The sequence below is a fragment of the Nanorana parkeri genome, unplaced genomic scaffold (genome assembly GCF_000935625.1).
Source record: "Nanorana parkeri isolate BGI_ZX_2015 unplaced genomic scaffold, ASM93562v1 scaffold452, whole genome shotgun sequence".
Classification (NCBI taxonomy): domain Eukaryota; kingdom Metazoa; phylum Chordata; class Amphibia; order Anura; family Dicroglossidae; genus Nanorana; species Nanorana parkeri.
The window spans coordinates 610891-629665 of record NW_017306720.1 but is presented as its reverse complement, the minus strand read 5'-3'; the positions used below and the strand labels follow the sequence as shown (position 1 = coordinate 629665).

Genomic DNA, 18775 nt, shown 5'->3' with positions numbered 1-18775 from the left:
CACAGTGAAGGCAGCCATTACATATACCCCCAACATTGATGGGGACCTGTCACAGATAAACACCTGTGCAAAAAAGGCTTCGTTGGAAAGCGTCCTTACCTCATGAGTCACATGCTTGTTGTGGGGCAGTAAACCTACAACTGTTCATTGAATTGCTATGCTGGAATCAGGCATAGGAGTCTGGGAATGGCTGTTTCTATTAGAGCCTTCTCACACAGTGCTTTGCTTTGGCACAGTGTTTCTCTTATGAGAATGCCAATGTTCACTATAATGATTTAAAAAATCTTCATGCAGCAGTGCTCTTGTATGCCACCTGAACTCTGCTTCGTCACACAAAATGGCTGCTTCACTTGTGTGCTACATAGACAAAATCTACTCTCACACCCTTTAATTTTATTGTAAAATTTAAAAAAAATAAAGAATGAATCCAAATGTGTTAGCTGATGACGGTCTAGTGAATTTCCCTATGAAACATTGCTGAAAACTGGGAATCCGTGAGCTTCAAGCATTTTGCTTCCACCTTTCTGTTGTATGATGGTTGAAATATTATGAGGTAAGTCCTCCCAAAACTGAATGAATATATTTGAGTGAAACCTAACTGTAAAACGCTTAGGATACCTGGCCCTGCTTTCCTTCCAAGACCCAGCAAGAGGATGGCCCCTCTGCTTAGAATAACGTAATTGCATAAGATGAGGGAGGGGATCTCTTCTCCAGCATAATTATCGGAAGCTAAAGGGCAACTTAACTCATCTATATCAGCACAAAACAGAATTACTTTGGGAGGACTTACCCTTTAAAACAAAATTAAACTGAAAGTCTTTCTTTACACAGTTAGGAAAAAGAAACAACAATTTAAATTTGCCATGGCAGCACAATTTTCCCTTCTAGACATCAAGGGTGATGCTAAAACTTGAAGTTCTGTGTTTTCGGCAATCGGTCTGACAGACAAAAATATGAGCTTTTTCCCTATATCTGCAGCATTCCGTACATAGCAGCATGTATTCCACAAGTCGTTAGAAGGCATCTTGCCTAATGTATCTAGATGTTCCGTATCACTGGAGTGGCCTTAGGCTTGTGATAGGAATTAAATAAGTCATTGCTGCAGCAGTCATATATCAAGAGCAGTGGAAATAGATCACTTCAAATACCCTGCTTGTGATCCTCTTAGATTCAGCCCAACAAACAAAACTAATCAGCATTGCTGGTGTGATCTGATCATTGCTTGGCAATCAAGAGGCCATCTGAAAGTACTTTGCACATACGACTGCATCCACTGCTCCTCCTTATAGATCAATATCAGTCTTTGATCTCGATGCGGTTCATCGAAATTGCGCTGGAAGACTAGACTAGGAGCACACGTTTACACATGACTTCACACGTGTGCACATCTTACGGCCATGTTACTCCAGAGAGGAAGAATCGTCGTCATCATCCTCTTCATCGTCGAATGAGCAGGGGGTTTCTCCCCGAGATTCTGTATAATGGGATGTTCCTGAACTGGAGTGATGGCTGCTGTTTGTCAGAGATACCTCGTTGTCAAAAAATAGTCCTGGATTCATGCTGTATGGAGGCACAAGGAAGAAAAGTAATAAATAAATGAAAAAAAACCTGACAAAACAGTCTAAAAATAAGATCAACAACATTTTTGAAGTTATTTCTGCCAGCAATACGAATGGGATGTTGTTGTTTCAAGTTGCATGCTGAGTTCTTACTGTGTCACATTACTGTGTCACCAACTGCCACTCAAACCATGCTGTAATACACTGAGAATACGGAAGTCTGGGACACTGCTCTCATACAAAAGCAGCGTTCTGGGTCTCCTGCAGTCTGACGTTTCCCTGCACACTGCTCTAATCAACTCACCGAGCAGAGATGCTAATTGGAGCAGGGTAAAGGGGGAGAAGATGGGTGCGCGTGGAAGTGCAGAGGTCCGACTCTCCAATATGCTGCCAGCAATTGTAACCCTGCAACACTAAGCAACTAAAACTAAAAGACCAGCATACATTTATTACTGTATATGCAGCCTGACTGCAATACAGTAATAAATACAGAGGGATCAATTACGCTTTAACTTTGCTGAGTGAAATTATTCTGTGATGGAAATGAAGGTTTCTCTGGAAACAAATAGCTTTGTTTTCCCTTCTAAAAGAGCCCATTTTATCTGCCTTGTAGATGTGCAGTGACTGCCGACTTCTCCAAATATCGTTACATATTCTGTTTCCAATGTGTGACTTCATTATTTCAGCAAACCCCACTAACAGACACATTCAATGTCTAAATTTAGGAGTATTTTGACATACTGGACCCTACCAACCTCAATAATTTCAGACCTATCTCCTTACTCCCATTCACCTCTAAACTCCTAGAACACCTTATCTACAACCGCCTGAGTTGCCACCTCACTAATAACACCCTTTTGGACCCCTTTCAGTCCGGCTTTCGCCCCAAACACTCCACTGAAACCGCCCTCCTAAAACTCACCAATGACCTAATAACCGCTAAAAACAACGGCCACTACTCCTTACTCTTGCTATTAGACCTCTCTGCTGCTTTTGACACTGTTGACCAGCCGCTGCTCCTCAAAAAAATCCACCCGCTTGGCCTACAAATGTCTTCCTTATATTGTAAAGCGCTGCGCAAACTGTTGGCGCTATATAAATACTATGTAATAATAATAATAATAATATATTTTTTCTTTCCAGTCCCAGCCCTAAACCATCATGTCACTAAATGATCTCCAACCAACACAGAATCTTTAGTAAGCTGTACAATGGGCAGCCTGAGTAACACTTCCTGCTGAAAATAGCAATGTGCTACAGTATGGAACGAATCTGCTGACATGCAGAGGAACACTGTGCCACACAAAAGTATATTTCAGTATTATTGTACTTCTTAAATGGTCACTAAACCCTTTGTTTTGGAAGCTAAAACATTACCATTCAGGAAGCCTACAGCTAGTAGTGCTAAAGCCATCTTCAGGTGTTACAATCTGATCACAGGTTCTCATTTAGATTTAACAAGAAATAAGTAGTGTCAGGTCCTTTCAGGTAGGCTCATGCACTACTTATTGTAGAATAAAATATTATATTCAGAGGGTATGTATGTGTGATGTGTGGCCCCAATTCTGAAGCTTGGATAAGGATTTGGTCATTTAGGGCTACACATTGGTAAATGAAATGATTCCAAAGTCTGATGCAATAATTTTTACTGAGATTTGGAAAATATTTTTAAAAGACACAGCCAATCCTTCTGTCTTCTCAATGTTCCTGAAAAGATATCTACACTGTCTATAAGGAGTTAAAGGTAAGAGTGTGCAGGGAGCAAACAAAGGGTGGAGAATGGTTGGGTAGCGCAGGAAAATGAGCAAAAGAGAGGAAAAAGCAGATAAGAAAAGATTAGTGTATAGAAAAGAAAGATATGGAAAAAGGGTAGGGAAGGACATCAATCCGCTTAGGTTATCCCGCCGGGTATAGAAATTGTCTTCTAGTTTGACATCAAGGAGTTAATTTCTGAAGTGGTGAATCAAATCCAATAAAACCAGCTATGGTGAAACTTCGTCTTCTCTGTGGTAAAAGGTTTTTTTTAAAAGGTGAACAATATGTTTATAGTGATTATTATTAGAATTGTCTGCGACCATTTTACTCTTCAGAATGCTGAGAGTAGGGCAATATATTTCACACTGTATATGATATGAATGCTACGAAGCAGACCTACTTTATATACAGATATCATAGCTAAGTAGTGGACTCTGTAGTTATAGTTCACAGAAGATTTGGACCCCTAAAGTCTACATGTGCTTTAACCATACCTCGTCTGTGAATAGGTGGTAGAGCCGGCAGCGGTCACGGCAGAGCACTGTGATGCATTGCAATTAAGACCTTGTTCCACCCAAGAGTTTCCTGTGGCCATCTCTGTTAGACAAAGAAAAACAAAGTGTACATCAGACATCTCCAAATGTGGAACATTGGCTTAGTTCTAAAGTATACAGCCATTTTTTTCGATAGAGTAGACATGAGTTTATATCCCCTGTGTTCCTTTTGGGGAGATATACATTTACTATTTTTCCTGGGGACTGAAAATAATGAGAGCCAAAGTTTTACAGCTGTCACACGCACAGGAGGTAAGCATATATCTCACAATGGGGACACCTGCTTCTGTAACAATTGTCTAAGAGAGAATTTCCCCTCACTTTCCCCTGTTGGGTCTCTAGAACACCAACAATTTCAGCAATGGAATACAGACAGACCACATATAACTCAGTTAGTTGGTTCTGTGCAACTTATGAAGTCTTCTCCTGTTCTTTATTGACAGGTTGTTCCTTCAGTTTCATCCACAGGACTAGTGCCCTTAGAACTCTGAGTTTAGGTGCAACAAGGCAATATATCTCAATGGTGACCACATGGGATTCATGAGCAAATTTCTTACTCTGGGATGACAGAAGTATTGTTAAAACATTGAGAGTATTGGGGAACTTAGTATTCCTTATGTCACAATGCAATTAATGTTTACTCATTTCCCTCATCCTTAATCTGTCCATGCATGGGAAGAAATCTCTGTCCTCCATGACTAATCCTAATGGCCTGCACCAATGTTCATAGCCTATAGCCTGCTATGTGTAAGTAATAAAGGATTGTCAGGGTAAAAACATTTCTGGAATAGTCTGGTCATTTACAAATGAATAACCAAAGACAGCACTAAAGGAAATTTGTACTCTGAGAATACAGAAGTTGCCATTGCTGACCCCTACTGAGAATGCTAGCTGCTTGGGTGCCATGCTTATTCAATGGCTTCAATAAGTATTGACTTAAAACAAGTCTACAGATCAGGAGTTGAGTTCACTATGACTTTCTAATCTGAATTCCTATTCCTGGGGAGTGATTCACAGTGTATTGAACCCAGGGGTATTTAGTATTAGTAGGAGGTCAGCTGTCTGAACCTCACATATTTCTGTCAGCAGGGTTTCTTTAGGGCTGGTTCACACTAGCCGCATGGCAGAATGAAGCATTTTGCCAGGTGGCTAGTGCCTGTTGAAATGACAGCAGTGAGCCGTGTTGTTACAAAGCAAGGCGCTGTTTGCTTCTTGCTTTATTTGAAATGTCCAAACTGTACACTCCATCCAGGCTCTCGCACAGCAGCGTTGTGTACTGCTCTGTGGTGGTCTGCGTTGCCATCCAGTGCTCCGCAGGAAAATGCACAGATTCAGATCACACCTGTGCTGCATTGTCTTCTGTCCCTTGCAGAGCGTTGCATTTTTCTACTGCTGAAAATGACAACTCTCCACACAAATGTAAACGGGCCCTTAACCAGAAATGTCCTTATAACAGTCCCTGTATCTCAGTAGTACACAAGTCCTGCTATTGTCTGTAACCTCTGTCATTTCACAGATGTGATGTACTGCACAGCACGGCCTTGACAATCTAGCTGTGTCTAGAACCACGTCACAATTAGAGCTAATGATAAATTGCTTCCAGTGCAGGCCCCGCAAGCTTCTGGATGTTAGTGGGAATATCTCAAGCAAATAGAAAGTTGTTGTGAGAAATTGCTGGCCTTGGCCTAGTCTGTAGTAAACACACACAAGACATCTGTCGATAAGAGACACTCGGCTCCGCTGTACATCGCAGCTGGTGCAGTAAGATTTGCTGTGCAGAATCCAATTCATTTTCTAAGAAATGGTATTATAGGGAACGTACTTTTCAATTACAAATAAGGGTTGCTGTGTGTTTTTCATTACCGAATGCATGTAATATAATTAGAGGCAAGGCTTTGTTTCTCATGGAGGACCTAGTCGCATGTAGGAACTGCAGGAAGAGTTTCATAAAATGTATAGGTTTCAACAGTACGTCTTCAGACAATGAACTTCTCAGATTATAAAAGAGCGATAACTGAACAAAGCACATGGTATATGGCAGGGCTCAAAATGTCAAGTCCTGAGCTACTAGCCAGGCCTTAAGAGTTACACGCCACACGCCACAACTTATGATAGTTGCCGCTTCTAACCGTCAGATTAGGGATTTCTGCTGCAAGAAATGTGATTAGTGAGGTCTGCTGCAGACCTCACTAATACATCCTTTCTTTCGGCCGGAGCTCAGAACTGTCAGAGCTCTGGCCGAAGCAAGCTGGAGCTGACAGGAGCAGCTATACGGTCTGCATCCGACACAGATGCAGACAGTTTAGCTGCTCCCACAAGTCATAGTCCATCACTGGAGCCATTTTTTACATTTAATTTTATTATTTAACCGATTAATCGAACTTAATAATCGGCTAACTAATCGATTTTGAAAATAATCGTTAGCTACAGCTCTAGTACGCAGTCTGCGACCGTGTGCCTGACTTGTCAGCAGGCTGCGGGCCACATAGTACCGGTTGGCGGGTTCCACTCGCCCTCACTTTATTTTTACTCGCCAAGAGAGCAGGCGAGTGGAAATTTTGAGCCCTGGTAAATGGGATGGATCCATACATACATGGTACAATCCTGCCAGGCACTGCTATGGCTTTTAAAGCCACATCTGATTTACAATATTTTCATTAAAGATAGTTGGAGGATGGCTGGCCACCCCAGGATGGGTAGGTGTTCACCTTATAATAAGACAGACTAGAATGGAACAGGCATGAGATCAGTACCATGAAATTGATCTATTCTGAAAAGTTAATTCAACATACATCTAAAAACAGAAAACATTGTGACCCTGAAGTGTATTTTCCCTTTCACAGCCAAATTGGGATAACACCTACTTTATATTTGTTGCACGTTCCCATTCACATTGTATAACTAAAAGCAGAACTAAAGACTAAAGCCAACATTTAAAAAACAAAAATTTTTAATAGAGCAAGGGAAGGTTATAACCTGTCAGCTTTTTTTGCCCTTGTGTCCCATTGGGGAGATTTCCATTTGTACCTGTTCGATAGCCACAACAGGAAGTGAAAGGAAATCCCTCCACAGTGAAGGAAATCCCTGGTGGGCAACAGAGTCACCAGAACTAGTGCCCCATTTCCCATCTATTCCGTTCTGAGGACAACCAAACATTTGGGATTTTCTTTTAAGGATAACGATCACCAGGACATACAGAGGGAGTGAATCTACCTAATGGGGACTCAGACAGCAATAAAAACCTCTGCCCCTGATGAAGGGACCCTGCGTGGTCCTGAAACGTTGGATACTGTGATATGTGTGACGTTTTGTCCAAATAAATGGACGTTATTCTTTTGAACGTCATCTACCGAGTGCTGGTGATTTCTACCCTTCATTGACTGCTGTGCAAAGCGCCATCCGTGATTGTCACTGCGAGCACCACCTTTGCTACTTGGAGCGGAAACGCTGTAAGGACTGCAGGGGGACCTACTGTTTTTGAAGCAATAAAAACCTGACAGATGTTTCAACTCATTGCCACTCTATCCTAAACTAAAAAAAAAGTTTTGACTTCAGTTGCACTTTAAATATATTTAAAATTTGCTACTTACATTTTTAAGTTTTACTTGCTTAAAAATCCTGCCAAGCTTCCCCCTATGTAATGATAAGGAGGGGGTTATGAAAAGTAATGTTTACTCTTATTAACCCTGTCTGTACTGTGCTGGCAGATTTTTATGATCAGTTGTGCACTACCCGTGAACACTGTCTGCCCTAACCAGGGGTTAAAGTCCTAGAAGAATCGTATGTTAATGAAAAGAAACTCCATCTGTCCCACAGTTTGTTCCTCTACATTCTGAACAAAGGCCCTCACCAAAGAAACCTCTAACACGCAAGAAATATTTTTTGTAAATATTTTTAGATATGCTGTGTGAACAGGAACACATAACAAAACATATAAAGGGGTTTTCTGAAATTTGACTGCAGAAGTGGAAATACACTTTAAAGTAAACCTAGGCAATGCAAACTAAGCAGTACCTCCACAGATACAAGCAGCTAAAATCATATGCAAATGTCACCTTTTCTGCTATATGCTGGGTTTTTACCACTCATTACTGCCTTTCAAGTCTCTCTATAGCCCACACTAGTGATGGGATGACTCACTACCCAATAGGGAAGTTTGAGAGGTGAAAGGGGATGGGACCATTATTCAACTTCTACAAATAAAGCATGCATCACAACAACTGCTTATATCTCCAATTGCTCATGTCTGTGCCAATATCTTAATCTGCTCCTAAACCAAACCCTGCAAATAAACCTGTCTTGAATAAGGAAAGGGTAGAACCTTTATATGTCCCCACTGAATATTTCCCCTTACTTCCAGCCACAGTGAAAATTATGCTACCAGGACAGGAAGTGAAAGAAAACCTCCACAAAAGACATATTCAAAAAGAAAAGAAATACTTGATAGGTGTTCTTAAATCACCCTACTTTCAGCAAAGCGAAAAAAAATGTTTTGGCTACAGAAAAAAAAACCCCTTTAAACTTAACCCAACTCCACTACTCACAAGGCTCTACAGATGGACCATGGTTGCAAACAGACTGAAATGTCTCAGAATATGTTTTGCAATGTTTACAGGTATTAGTTGTGGCAGTCATTACAAGCAAGAAGAATATTTATAAAAGAATATCTGGGTGTTCTGTCCCTTTAACATGGTAGTACTCTCTTCAATAAATATGAATGGGATTTCCCCTATCCGCACTGGTTGTTCCCACTGATCAACAGGAAAAGCCCTTTCATTAAGAAGAAATGTCACCTAGGAGGCAATGAATAGCCGGCTCTATGTTTAATATGCACAATGAGTCCACATCCAGCTCTGCCCTATCCCACACACAATGTCCGTTGACTAAAGGAAGCCCCATCTCTCAGCTTCTTTGCATCGTCTACCCAAATCCCAAACCCCACCCACTTTCTGTAACTCTTTCAGTCTTTTCAACTAACCATCTGCTGAAGGGTGAATTGCATTACACTTTACAGGGCCACAAGCAGTGGCTTAAAGAGCAGGCGACTGTATTACAGATATCAGAGTGAGAAATGACCATCTAGAAGAGAGAGGTGAACATCTAGAAGTGTGGTTGGTCATTTCTCTCAGTTAATTATCAGAATGAACATAGAGGTACATTCTGATAATTCTGAACATATCTGAGTAGATCTTTATTACATGCTGGTGTAGGTGTCTTTAGTTTACAGAAATGTATTTGCAATCATCCCATTCTTTAGTACCTCTCTGCTGGTCAACATTTTCCTGCAGTTACCTTCAATGTGCATACTCAAGTGGTCCATTGGCCAGCTGAGTAGGTTTAGAAGATGCACAAAGCGGCCACACAGTGAAGATCACCATAGCTCTGCAGGGAGGGGGGCCCGGAGGAAAGTGTGAATAACTATAACTATTGGTTATTAAAAAGGGCATGTAAGTTCTTTGTTGTAAAACAGTGATCAGTTAGAGGGAGACGGAAGGAAGGGAAGCCAAGATATCATCGCTTTAAATATATTCCTCAATAGCCAAAGGGGATATAAATCTACGTTGTGTGCACCAAAGAGCTTTCCAAACCCAGAAATTACTTTCTAAAAAGTAGCAGTGACATCTTCACTATGCTGGACATAGACCACAGAAAGCAGAGTTGTTGTGTGGCCAAGTAAGCCCTTCCAATACAGGCTGACAACAGAAAATTACAGGAGGGGGTTAAGACCAATCATCCTGCACATGGAAAGAGAGGAGCAGGGACCAGTCTTTATTAGAGAAAACTCCTGCACAGAGGCAAGGTGCATCGGTTATTTCATTCTGGATTACTGCTTTCAGGTCTGGAAAGAAGCACCTTGGACACAGAGCAGTTACTTCGTCTCGGCAAAGATTTCTGCAGAGTCTGTACACTAAGCTGTGCATGCGTGGCTCAGTGTACAGCAATCTAAAAAAGTGCTGACAGGCAGACAGGTGGATCCATGACAGAAGAGACTCACACAATCTCTTCGGTCATATAAAGCCTGTCTGTCAGCACTGTTTAGAGAAAAACTTAACTTCTGAGGGATTCTAAGAGGTATACCTATTCCTTTGTCTGAAAATATCTGCAGATGACCTTATCATTCTGGATACTGTGAAAGAACCCATGACAAGAGGATCCCAGTATAGCTCTCAGGCAACAGATGAAGAGAAAAATGTAGGTATTATTTGTTAACTTTCTTACTTGTCTGGGTATATTATTTTTAAATGTGCATACGTGAACATTAAAGGAGAACTATGGGGTTAGCTCTTTTCCCCATAGTTCTCCTAAGGGTAACGGGAGGACACAAACTAGCGTCCTCCCTTCACCCTAAGCTCAGTATACCGCGAGCTGCAGCTCGCGGTATACTGAAACGCTACAGCTGAAACGGATCCCGACAATTATGTCTGGATCCGCCCCTCTGCGTGAGTGACAGCTGGCTCTGCCTATCTAGAGGCCAGCCAGCTGTACCCGCCCCCTCCCCGGTCCGTTCCGCCAGTCAGCGCTGGAGGATCGGACAGGGGAGGGGGAATCGAGTCCCTCCCCTGTCACGGCACTCTGCTGTGACTGGATCGAGGAGTGAGTGAGCGCCGGTATGTGTTCGCTCACTTCCGGATCTACTGAGCCGCCCTGTGACAGTTTTATTGTCACAGGTCGGCTAGAACTATATGGATGAGTGAAAATCACTCACCTCATAGTTCTCCTTTAAGTGCTATCAACTTCAAAATCACAGGCTGAAAAGACAAGCAAAGCAGAGGACCCAAAGTCTGGTGTATCCACTCTGCCACCTGCTGTTAGTAACTTTACAAGACACTGCAAGATGTGAGAGCTCAGCAGTAACAGAGAATTATAGACAAGAACCACCAACAAATTATACTGAAAAAGGTCTGCCAAGTTTATCGATTTATTATTTACCTGTTACATATCCTTCTAAGGCTCTTGGAACAAAGGATTTGGCAAGACTGAGGTTTTCTTTTGTGCATTTGCCAGACTCAAGTCCAAATGACATCCCCATCCTCTTCAGAACCTCAATGTCATCATGGATTTCAAAGGCATTGTCAAAGTTAAAGAGGTATTCAAACCTGAAAAAACAAAAAAAGAATACAGGCACTTCCAGAGATGTACAGAAGACAAAACGCTCATAAAGCTAGAACAGAATAAGAAAAGGAAGGTTTGGAGAAGGCACAACACATAAAGGTGGTGGGTACAAGAGATGAGGACATATAGTAGGAATGGACCATGGCACTCCAGCTGTCAAGAGTGTTGGACTCCTAGTATCTTCAACAGCTGGAGGACCCAGGTTGCCCATAAGACAGAACACATTATTCATATTGGGAATTTGAAAATCTTCTTTTAAGTACTTGACTATTCATGAAACTCACTTGTCACTAGATATACTGCAGTCAATCACAGTCTTTTTGCTGGTGTTCACAATAATAAAGGGCAGTTTGATGGTGGAGTTCACTGCTGGTGGCGTTTGGCTCTGTTGTTCACTCTGTCTGTTTCTCTGAATCAGGTGCTTGAATGCAATTTGCTAGGGTGGAAAAGAAAAGTAATCAGGTAATCTCATAAAGAATAAGATGGGTCTTGGAATTACGTCTGGATAATACCAACAAGGGACTGTTAAATTGCACTAATAAATCAATATCACAAATTTACATGTTCATGTACATTCAGTAAGGCAGTGCAAGGAGCAATGATGATCAGCAAAATGCAGTGATCACCAGCTGCCAATCATGTTAATACTTACTGTAGTCAAATTAATTATTGAGTAATATTCGGTGACACAGGATGTTCACAAATTAGATAACTGATTGAGGATGGTTATTGCAAGCTGCACATCATCACTGCATTGTCTTTATGAATAAGCCCAATAATTGAAAACTGCCTTGAATGTTTTACTTGGGTTTCCAAATTACAGCTGCTAAATATGTGAACAATACTGGTAATGTTAAAGAAAACCCCTAATGAGAGAGAACATGGAGGCTGGACTCTCATTCTTAAAATGCTAGTTGTTTGGTTGTCATAACAACCCTTATGCTTGTATACTTTGAATCTTTGACCCAGAACAAGAATGTGTCGATAAGAAGGTATGATATTTCTTAGACCTTCCTGATCTGTATACTTGTTTATAATATTGAAGCCAATGGATGAGGATACTAGCAAGGCAACTGGTATTTTAAGAAGGAGGTCTAGAATGACAGCCCCAGATTCAATTTTTAATTTGACCATTTCTAAAACCTGCTTACACTATTATGACTCTGCATTATTTGTCATTAATAATCCCATCCGTTATTTGTCTATGAACTCCCCAGCCCATCCTCACAAGCTAAGGTCCTTGAGCCCCATCATACCCAAACCCAAGGTCGTCTGAGCTCCAGTTTTGTAAGAGAATAGTCATCCAGTCAGGAAGTCAACCTCTACAAAATGGCATCGCAAACCAATACATACAGATGAACCCAATGCAGTGGCAGCCATTACCATTGCAAGCACAAGTAAGGCCTCAATATAAAATAATGATCAGGATAGAGGGGGCCCTAGAAAAGTACAGGCTATAGTAACTTGTCCGATGAACAAGTTACGAGCAAGGAAAAGAAATGCTGAACTTTACAAATTACCAGATTATGAGCAACATGCAGTTTTGGAACGTGTGCATGCGGGGATATGGAAAATATAAATGTTCTTATCAACCCAATTACATGGTCAAGACCTTACTGGATAAATTGGGCTGAATTCACCAACAATATTGTTATTGCCTGTAGATGGCTAAACACAGTCACATGAGCAGACAGGTCATATGTTCTCACAAGATCAGAACACACACTTAATAGAATATATCAGTTTACTGATCTGCTGTGTATATTCTGATTATCTGATGGTCCCACCCCAAGCACAGAGATGAAGGAAGAAAATGTTCGTTTTTTTTAACCCTGGTGAAAATTACCTCTATAAAAGAAAAAAATGGTACTATATATTTTCCAGGGCACACAAAATTCACTGTTACAGCATACTGGACATTGAATAGTGGGCTTTGATATTGCACAGTGCTTATGAATACTAAACAGCTTCTCATTGTAATCACATGTGCCTCTGATCTTGAAAGGAAAAAAGGAGATTCATTATGCATATGAACTATATGAAAGAGCCTTTGATGGCCATAATAACAGTTGTAATATGAAACAGAGGAAAAAAGAAAGCTGTAAAAAGGAATACGCTACTTGATTCTATATTGGGGACCACACTAAAGCTGGCCATACACTGTACTATTAAAAATATCACAGATTCCTCCATCAACACTATGCAACGTGGATGGACAAATCCCCTGTTGTTTCCATTGTATTCTGACAGTGGCCACCAGAACGGACTACCTGAACGGTGCTAATTGTCTGCAAGCTCCATTTGGCTGAAGAGTTTCTAACCAGCTCCTTCGATTTTCTGATCTAAAGATGCTGAGTGGAATGTCTCGTTCACACCTAGACGTATTACATATGCGCGACCGTCGCGCTTTTTTTTACCGCGATTCGTGGTAAAAAAGTTGCGCGACCGTCGCGCGTTTCCGAAGGCTACTTGGCTGTATCCCAATGGAAACACGCAACAAAACGGCCCAAAGTAGTACCTGTACCTTTTCAGGCGTGGGCCGTTTTGTAGCGCGTTAGAGACGGGCGGAAATACGCCAAGGTGGGAACGAGACCATTGACTACAATGGGATTTATATTTTTGAGCGTTTTGTAGAGCGTTCGTCGAATGTAGAACGCGCTAGAAAACGTTCAGGTGTGAACGAGGGCGAAGGGTGCCGACAGGCGCACCCACTGTGCGAATTTCAGCTGGTTCATCAAGAACTGGCTGAAATTCTTATAGTGTATGGCCAGCTTTAGGATGCAACAAAAAAAACAAAAAAACATTTCAAACACAAATGACTAATTATTATTTTATTATTTTCTGAGACACTAACCTAGAACAAGCATGGACCAAGTGAAGTAAGAACTCCTAGTTTTCAAACTCTTCTGATCACAGACACAAATTGATTTTAAAGGCAAAGAAAACCAAGGAGACAGCATTTTTAGAAGCAAAGGTCAGCGATGGAAGCTTATAAACGTTTCTCAAACAGGTTTGCTTTATGTCCATTAGTTGATGTTTAACACCAAAGAGCTTGTAAACAATAGACACAACTAGTGACGTGCTGAAATACTGTGCAATGAAGCAAAATCAGAACCAAACTCCATAAAGATAGGACCAAAAAATATTTCTGTTCTCGAGAAGGATTTACCACCAGCAAGAGATGAAGAGTTGACATCTACATACTACATGCTATATGTAGTAGTCATAACACACTTAATACCACTTTTGCTTGACTTAGTAATGAGGTGAGAACAAGGCACTTGAGAGGGAGGTCTGTATCTGTTGGGACTCAACAAGCACTTCCATTGTCATACTCTTCATACTGCAAAAAGTGAACGGGTGGCCCTGTGACCGCCGCCTCACATGATACAAGCCTTGAACAACAATCACACACAGAATGCTCTCTGTTTGAATACAGTAGTTACGGAAGGGAATTTTGTGTGCGCTTAACGCAAATAACAAAACACAACACAATAATGGCAGTCAATGGACAAAAGCATACTACAGAGGAAGCAATGATAAATGGTAAGGTCAAACAAGTGCAGAGATACGAATCCTTTGGCGACATTCTAGTCGGAAGCGCAGAAAGTGTATGCATTCTTAAAATGTGCACTGTAAGGTCCATTGAGAAGGACACATCACTAAATTCAGCTGCATGCTCTTCTAAAAGGCGACTATTATTAAAGTAAACCTGACCTCTGTGGTCTAAAACATTTCTATGGCAATAACAGTGCTGAATTGCAGGGCCCTTGTGGTACCTGAAAGTGCAGTAACCCATAGTAGCTACTCAGAATTCATCTTGCACTGATCCAACTTCCGAAACAGTGAATTTAGATTGGTTGCTGTGATATACTGCTCTGAAGAATTAAAACTCTTTATGAAATATGGCCAAATTAGATACAGGCACAGGGAATGACATAAAGTAAAACAGGTACAGGGAAGTAAACATAATGATAAAGGCAGAGGGCAGGACATACAGTGACCCAGGCAGGCATGAGGCAGGAAACACAGAGACCCAGCAGCAGAGAGTAGAACACACTGATTCAAGCAGACAGAACCCATAAACACACTAATCCAGGCAGGTAACAGCACACACCAGCATCCAGGCACACTAATCCAGGCGGGAACAGCGATCCAAGCAGGCAGAATGCGGGACACACAGTGATCCAGGTGGGCAGAATGCATGACACGCAGTGATCCAGGCGGGCAGAATGCAAGACACGCAGTGATCCAGGCGGGCAGAATGCAAGACACGCAGTGATCCAGGCGGGCAGAATGCAAGACACGCAGTGATCCAGGCGGGCAGAATGCAAGACACGCAGTGATCCAGGCGGGCAGAATGCAAGACACGCAGTGATCCAGGCGGGCAGAATGCAAGACACGCAGTGATCCAGGCGGGCAGAATGCAAGACACGCAGTGATCCAGGCGGGCAGAATGCAAGACACGCAGTGATCCAGGCGGGCAGAATGCAAGACACGCAGTGATCCAGGCGGGCAGAATGCAAGACACGCAGTGATCCAGGCGGGCAGAATGCAAGACACGCAGTGATCCAGGCGGGCAGAATGCAAGACACGCAGTGATCCAGGCGGGCAGAATGCAAGACACGCAGTGATCCAGGCGGGCAGAATGCAAGACACGCAGTGATCCAGGCGGGCAGAATGCAAGACACGCAGTGATCCAGGCGGGCAGAATGCAAGACACGCAGTGATCCAGGCGGGCAGAATGCAAGACACGCAGTGATCCAGGCGGGCAGAATGCAAGACACGCAGTGATCCAGGCGGGCAGAATGCAAGACACGCAGTGATCCAGGCGGGCAGAATGCAAGACACGCAGTGATCCAGGCGGGCAGAATGCAAGACACGCAGTGATCCAGGCGGGCAGAATGCAAGACACGCAGTGATCCAGGCGGGCAGAATGCAAGACACGCAGTGATCCAGGCGGGCAGAATGCAAGACACGCAGTGATCCAGGCGGGCAGAATGCAAGACACGCAGTGATCCAGGCGGGCAGAATGCAAGACACGCAGTGATCCAGGCGGGCAGAATGCAAGACACGCAGTGATCCAGGCGGGCAGAATGCAAGACACGCAGTGATCCAGGCGGGCAGAATGCAAGACACGCAGTGATCCAGGCGGGCAGAATGCAAGACACGCAGTGATCCAGGCGGGCAGAATGCAAGACACGCAGTGATCCAGGCGGGCAGAATGCAAGACACGCAGTGATCCAGGCGGGCAGAATGCAAGACACGCAGTGATCCAGGCGGGCAGAATGCAAGACACGCAGTGATCCAGGCGGGCAGAATGCAAGACACGCAGTGATCCAGGCGGGCAGAATGCAAGACACGCAGTGATCCAGGCGGGCAGAATGCAAGACACGCAGTGATCCAGGCGGGCAGAATGCAAGACACGCAGTGATCCAGGCGGGCAGAATGCAAGACACGCAGTGATCCAGGCGGGCAGAATGCAAGACACGCAGTGATCCAGGCGGGCAGAATGCAAGACACGCAGTGATCCAGGCGGGCAGAATGCAAGACACGCAGTGATCCAGGCGGGCAGAATGCAAGACACGCAGTGATCCAGGCGGGCAGAATGCAAGACACGCAGTGATCCAGGCGGGCAGAATGCAAGACACGCAGTGATCCAGGCGGGCAGAATGCAAGACACGCAGTGATCCAGGCGGGCAGAATGCAAGACACGCAGTGATCCAGGCGGGCAGAATGCAAGACACGCAGTGATCCAGGCGGGCAGAATGCAAGACACGCAGTGATCCAGGCGGGCAGAATGCAAGACACGCAGTGATCCAGGCGGGCAGAATGCAAGACACGCAGTGATCCAGGCGGGCAGAATGCAAGACACGCAGTGATCCAGGCGGGCAGAATGCAAGACACGCAGTGATCCAGGCGGGCAGAATGCAAGACACGCAGTGATCCAGGCGGGCAGAATGCAAGACACGCAGTGATCCAGGCGGGCAGAATGCAAGACACGCAGTGATCCAGGCGGGCAGAATGCAAGACACGCAGTGATCCAGGCGGGCAGAATGCAAGACACGCAGTGATCCAGGCGGGCAGAATGCAAGACACGCAGTGATCCAGGCGGGCAGAATGCATGACACGCAGTGATCCAGGCAGGCAGAACGCAGGAAATACAGTAATCCAGGCAGGCAGAATGCATGAACCACAAAGAAGCAGGCAGGTGGACGACAGAAAATACAGTGATCAACGAAGGTGCAGGGTAGGACACACAGTGATGCAGGTAGGCAGAATGCAGGACACACAGGGATCCAGGCAGGTGGAGGGAAGGACACATAGTTATTGAGGCAGGAGTAGGGCAGGACACATATTGATTGAGGCAGGAGGGCAAAACACAGAATGATCTAGGCAGCCAAATGGTAGAACACATAGTGATTTAAGCAAGCAAAGGGCAGCGCAAATAACATTTTACACAGGCAAACGGAAGACCAAATAGTGATCCAGGCAGGTAGAGGAAATGAAAAATCGTGTAACAGCAGACAGAGGGAGTACACACACACACACCAAGATACAGGCAGACATAGGGCAAATAGTGATAAAGGAGGGGAGCAGGATAACAGGATAGAGACAGTACATCAGTAACACTTCAAAATGCAGCACAATACAGGATAGGGGTGTAACAGGAAGTATATGGTACAGGCACAAAGTGTATGGGACAAAGATCCATGTTGGTACTGGCAGGTTGGGTGTTTGGAAGATTTTGCACTCATGAGTACAGATGCAACAGAAAGTGGGCCCCTCCTCCTTGCCTGTCCTGGATAGTCAATGTGGGGTCCTGTAGAGTCCACGCAGATGTTGTCTGAGCTGAGGCCCAGAGCCTCCTGCTGTTCCCAGGTGGCCATGCTGAATGAGCAGCCTCCAAGCTGGCTTGTCCTCAAGCGGAGCCCATCCTGAATTAACCATCTTTCACATTATGAGGGAGCAAGATACAGACCCACCAATGAATGTGCAAGAAAGGCCACCAATGTGAAAGGGTAGTAACCTCCTCTGCAGGGTCACTTTTGTTATCCCCTGATAACCAAGTGCAGCGAACTTCCCCTGCCCTCTCCACAGACAAAACACATTTTGTCCGCTCCATTTTTCCATTTTCAGAAGTAATTTATATTAGATCTGTATGGACCAACATAAAAAAAAACACTCAGATTCAGACTTTCATTATTTATCTTCCAGTGCAGCCCTGACAATCGGCACCTATACCTCAAATAAGGCCCAACGCATTTAAGCGATTCAAAAAACTAATAATACCACCAGGTGATGATTTACGACATCCCAATAAATATTAAGTACCTGCAGCAGAAGCTCCTGGAGCTGAGCACTCTTTTGTTTGATGCGTTCTATTCGCCTTTGTTTCTCCATCTGAAATTCCAGAGGATAAAATGATCAGTGTGAATTATAACGACCAAATCCATTATCAAACATCAGGACAATGCAAACCCTTCAAACAAATCTGTTAGATGATCACTAGTTTATGTAAACTTGAACTGAAAGATAGGAAGATCAACTCTACTCAGCAGATGTGGCGAGAATAGAGTAATGGGCAAAGGACATTTACTATGTGTTCCTCTTTGGTGATTTAATGCAAAGCCGGGACACTAAATAGTAAGTTAATTGGCACTTGCAATTTTCATGTCCCACCTCTCCTATGACAGGCTCTACCTATTTAAAATAAATGTAGATTTCAACAAAAAAGTGTTGAACCCCCCCCCCCCCCCCCCATTTGGGCACGGACCGGTATACACGCAGCAA

At 43.5% G+C, this 18775-nt stretch overlaps 1 protein-coding gene across 1 annotated transcript in view; it reads right to left on the bottom strand.

Annotated features, from left to right (window-relative positions):
- Positions 1-867: 867 nt before the first annotated feature.
- The window catches only part of TFDP2 (transcription factor Dp-2), a 73108-nt gene continuing 55200 nt past the window's right edge, over positions 868-18775 (bottom strand). The window contains exons 7-11 of the mRNA XM_018560369.1: positions 18317-18385; positions 11266-11417; positions 10799-10965; positions 3809-3911; positions 868-1560 (exon numbers count right to left, since the gene is read on the bottom strand). Of these exons, the coding sequence (XP_018415871.1) occupies positions 1401-1560; positions 3809-3911; positions 10799-10965; positions 11266-11417; positions 18317-18385 (651 nt within the window). The 3' untranslated portion in view covers positions 868-1400. The remainder of the gene's footprint in view (positions 1561-3808; positions 3912-10798; positions 10966-11265; positions 11418-18316; positions 18386-18775) is intronic.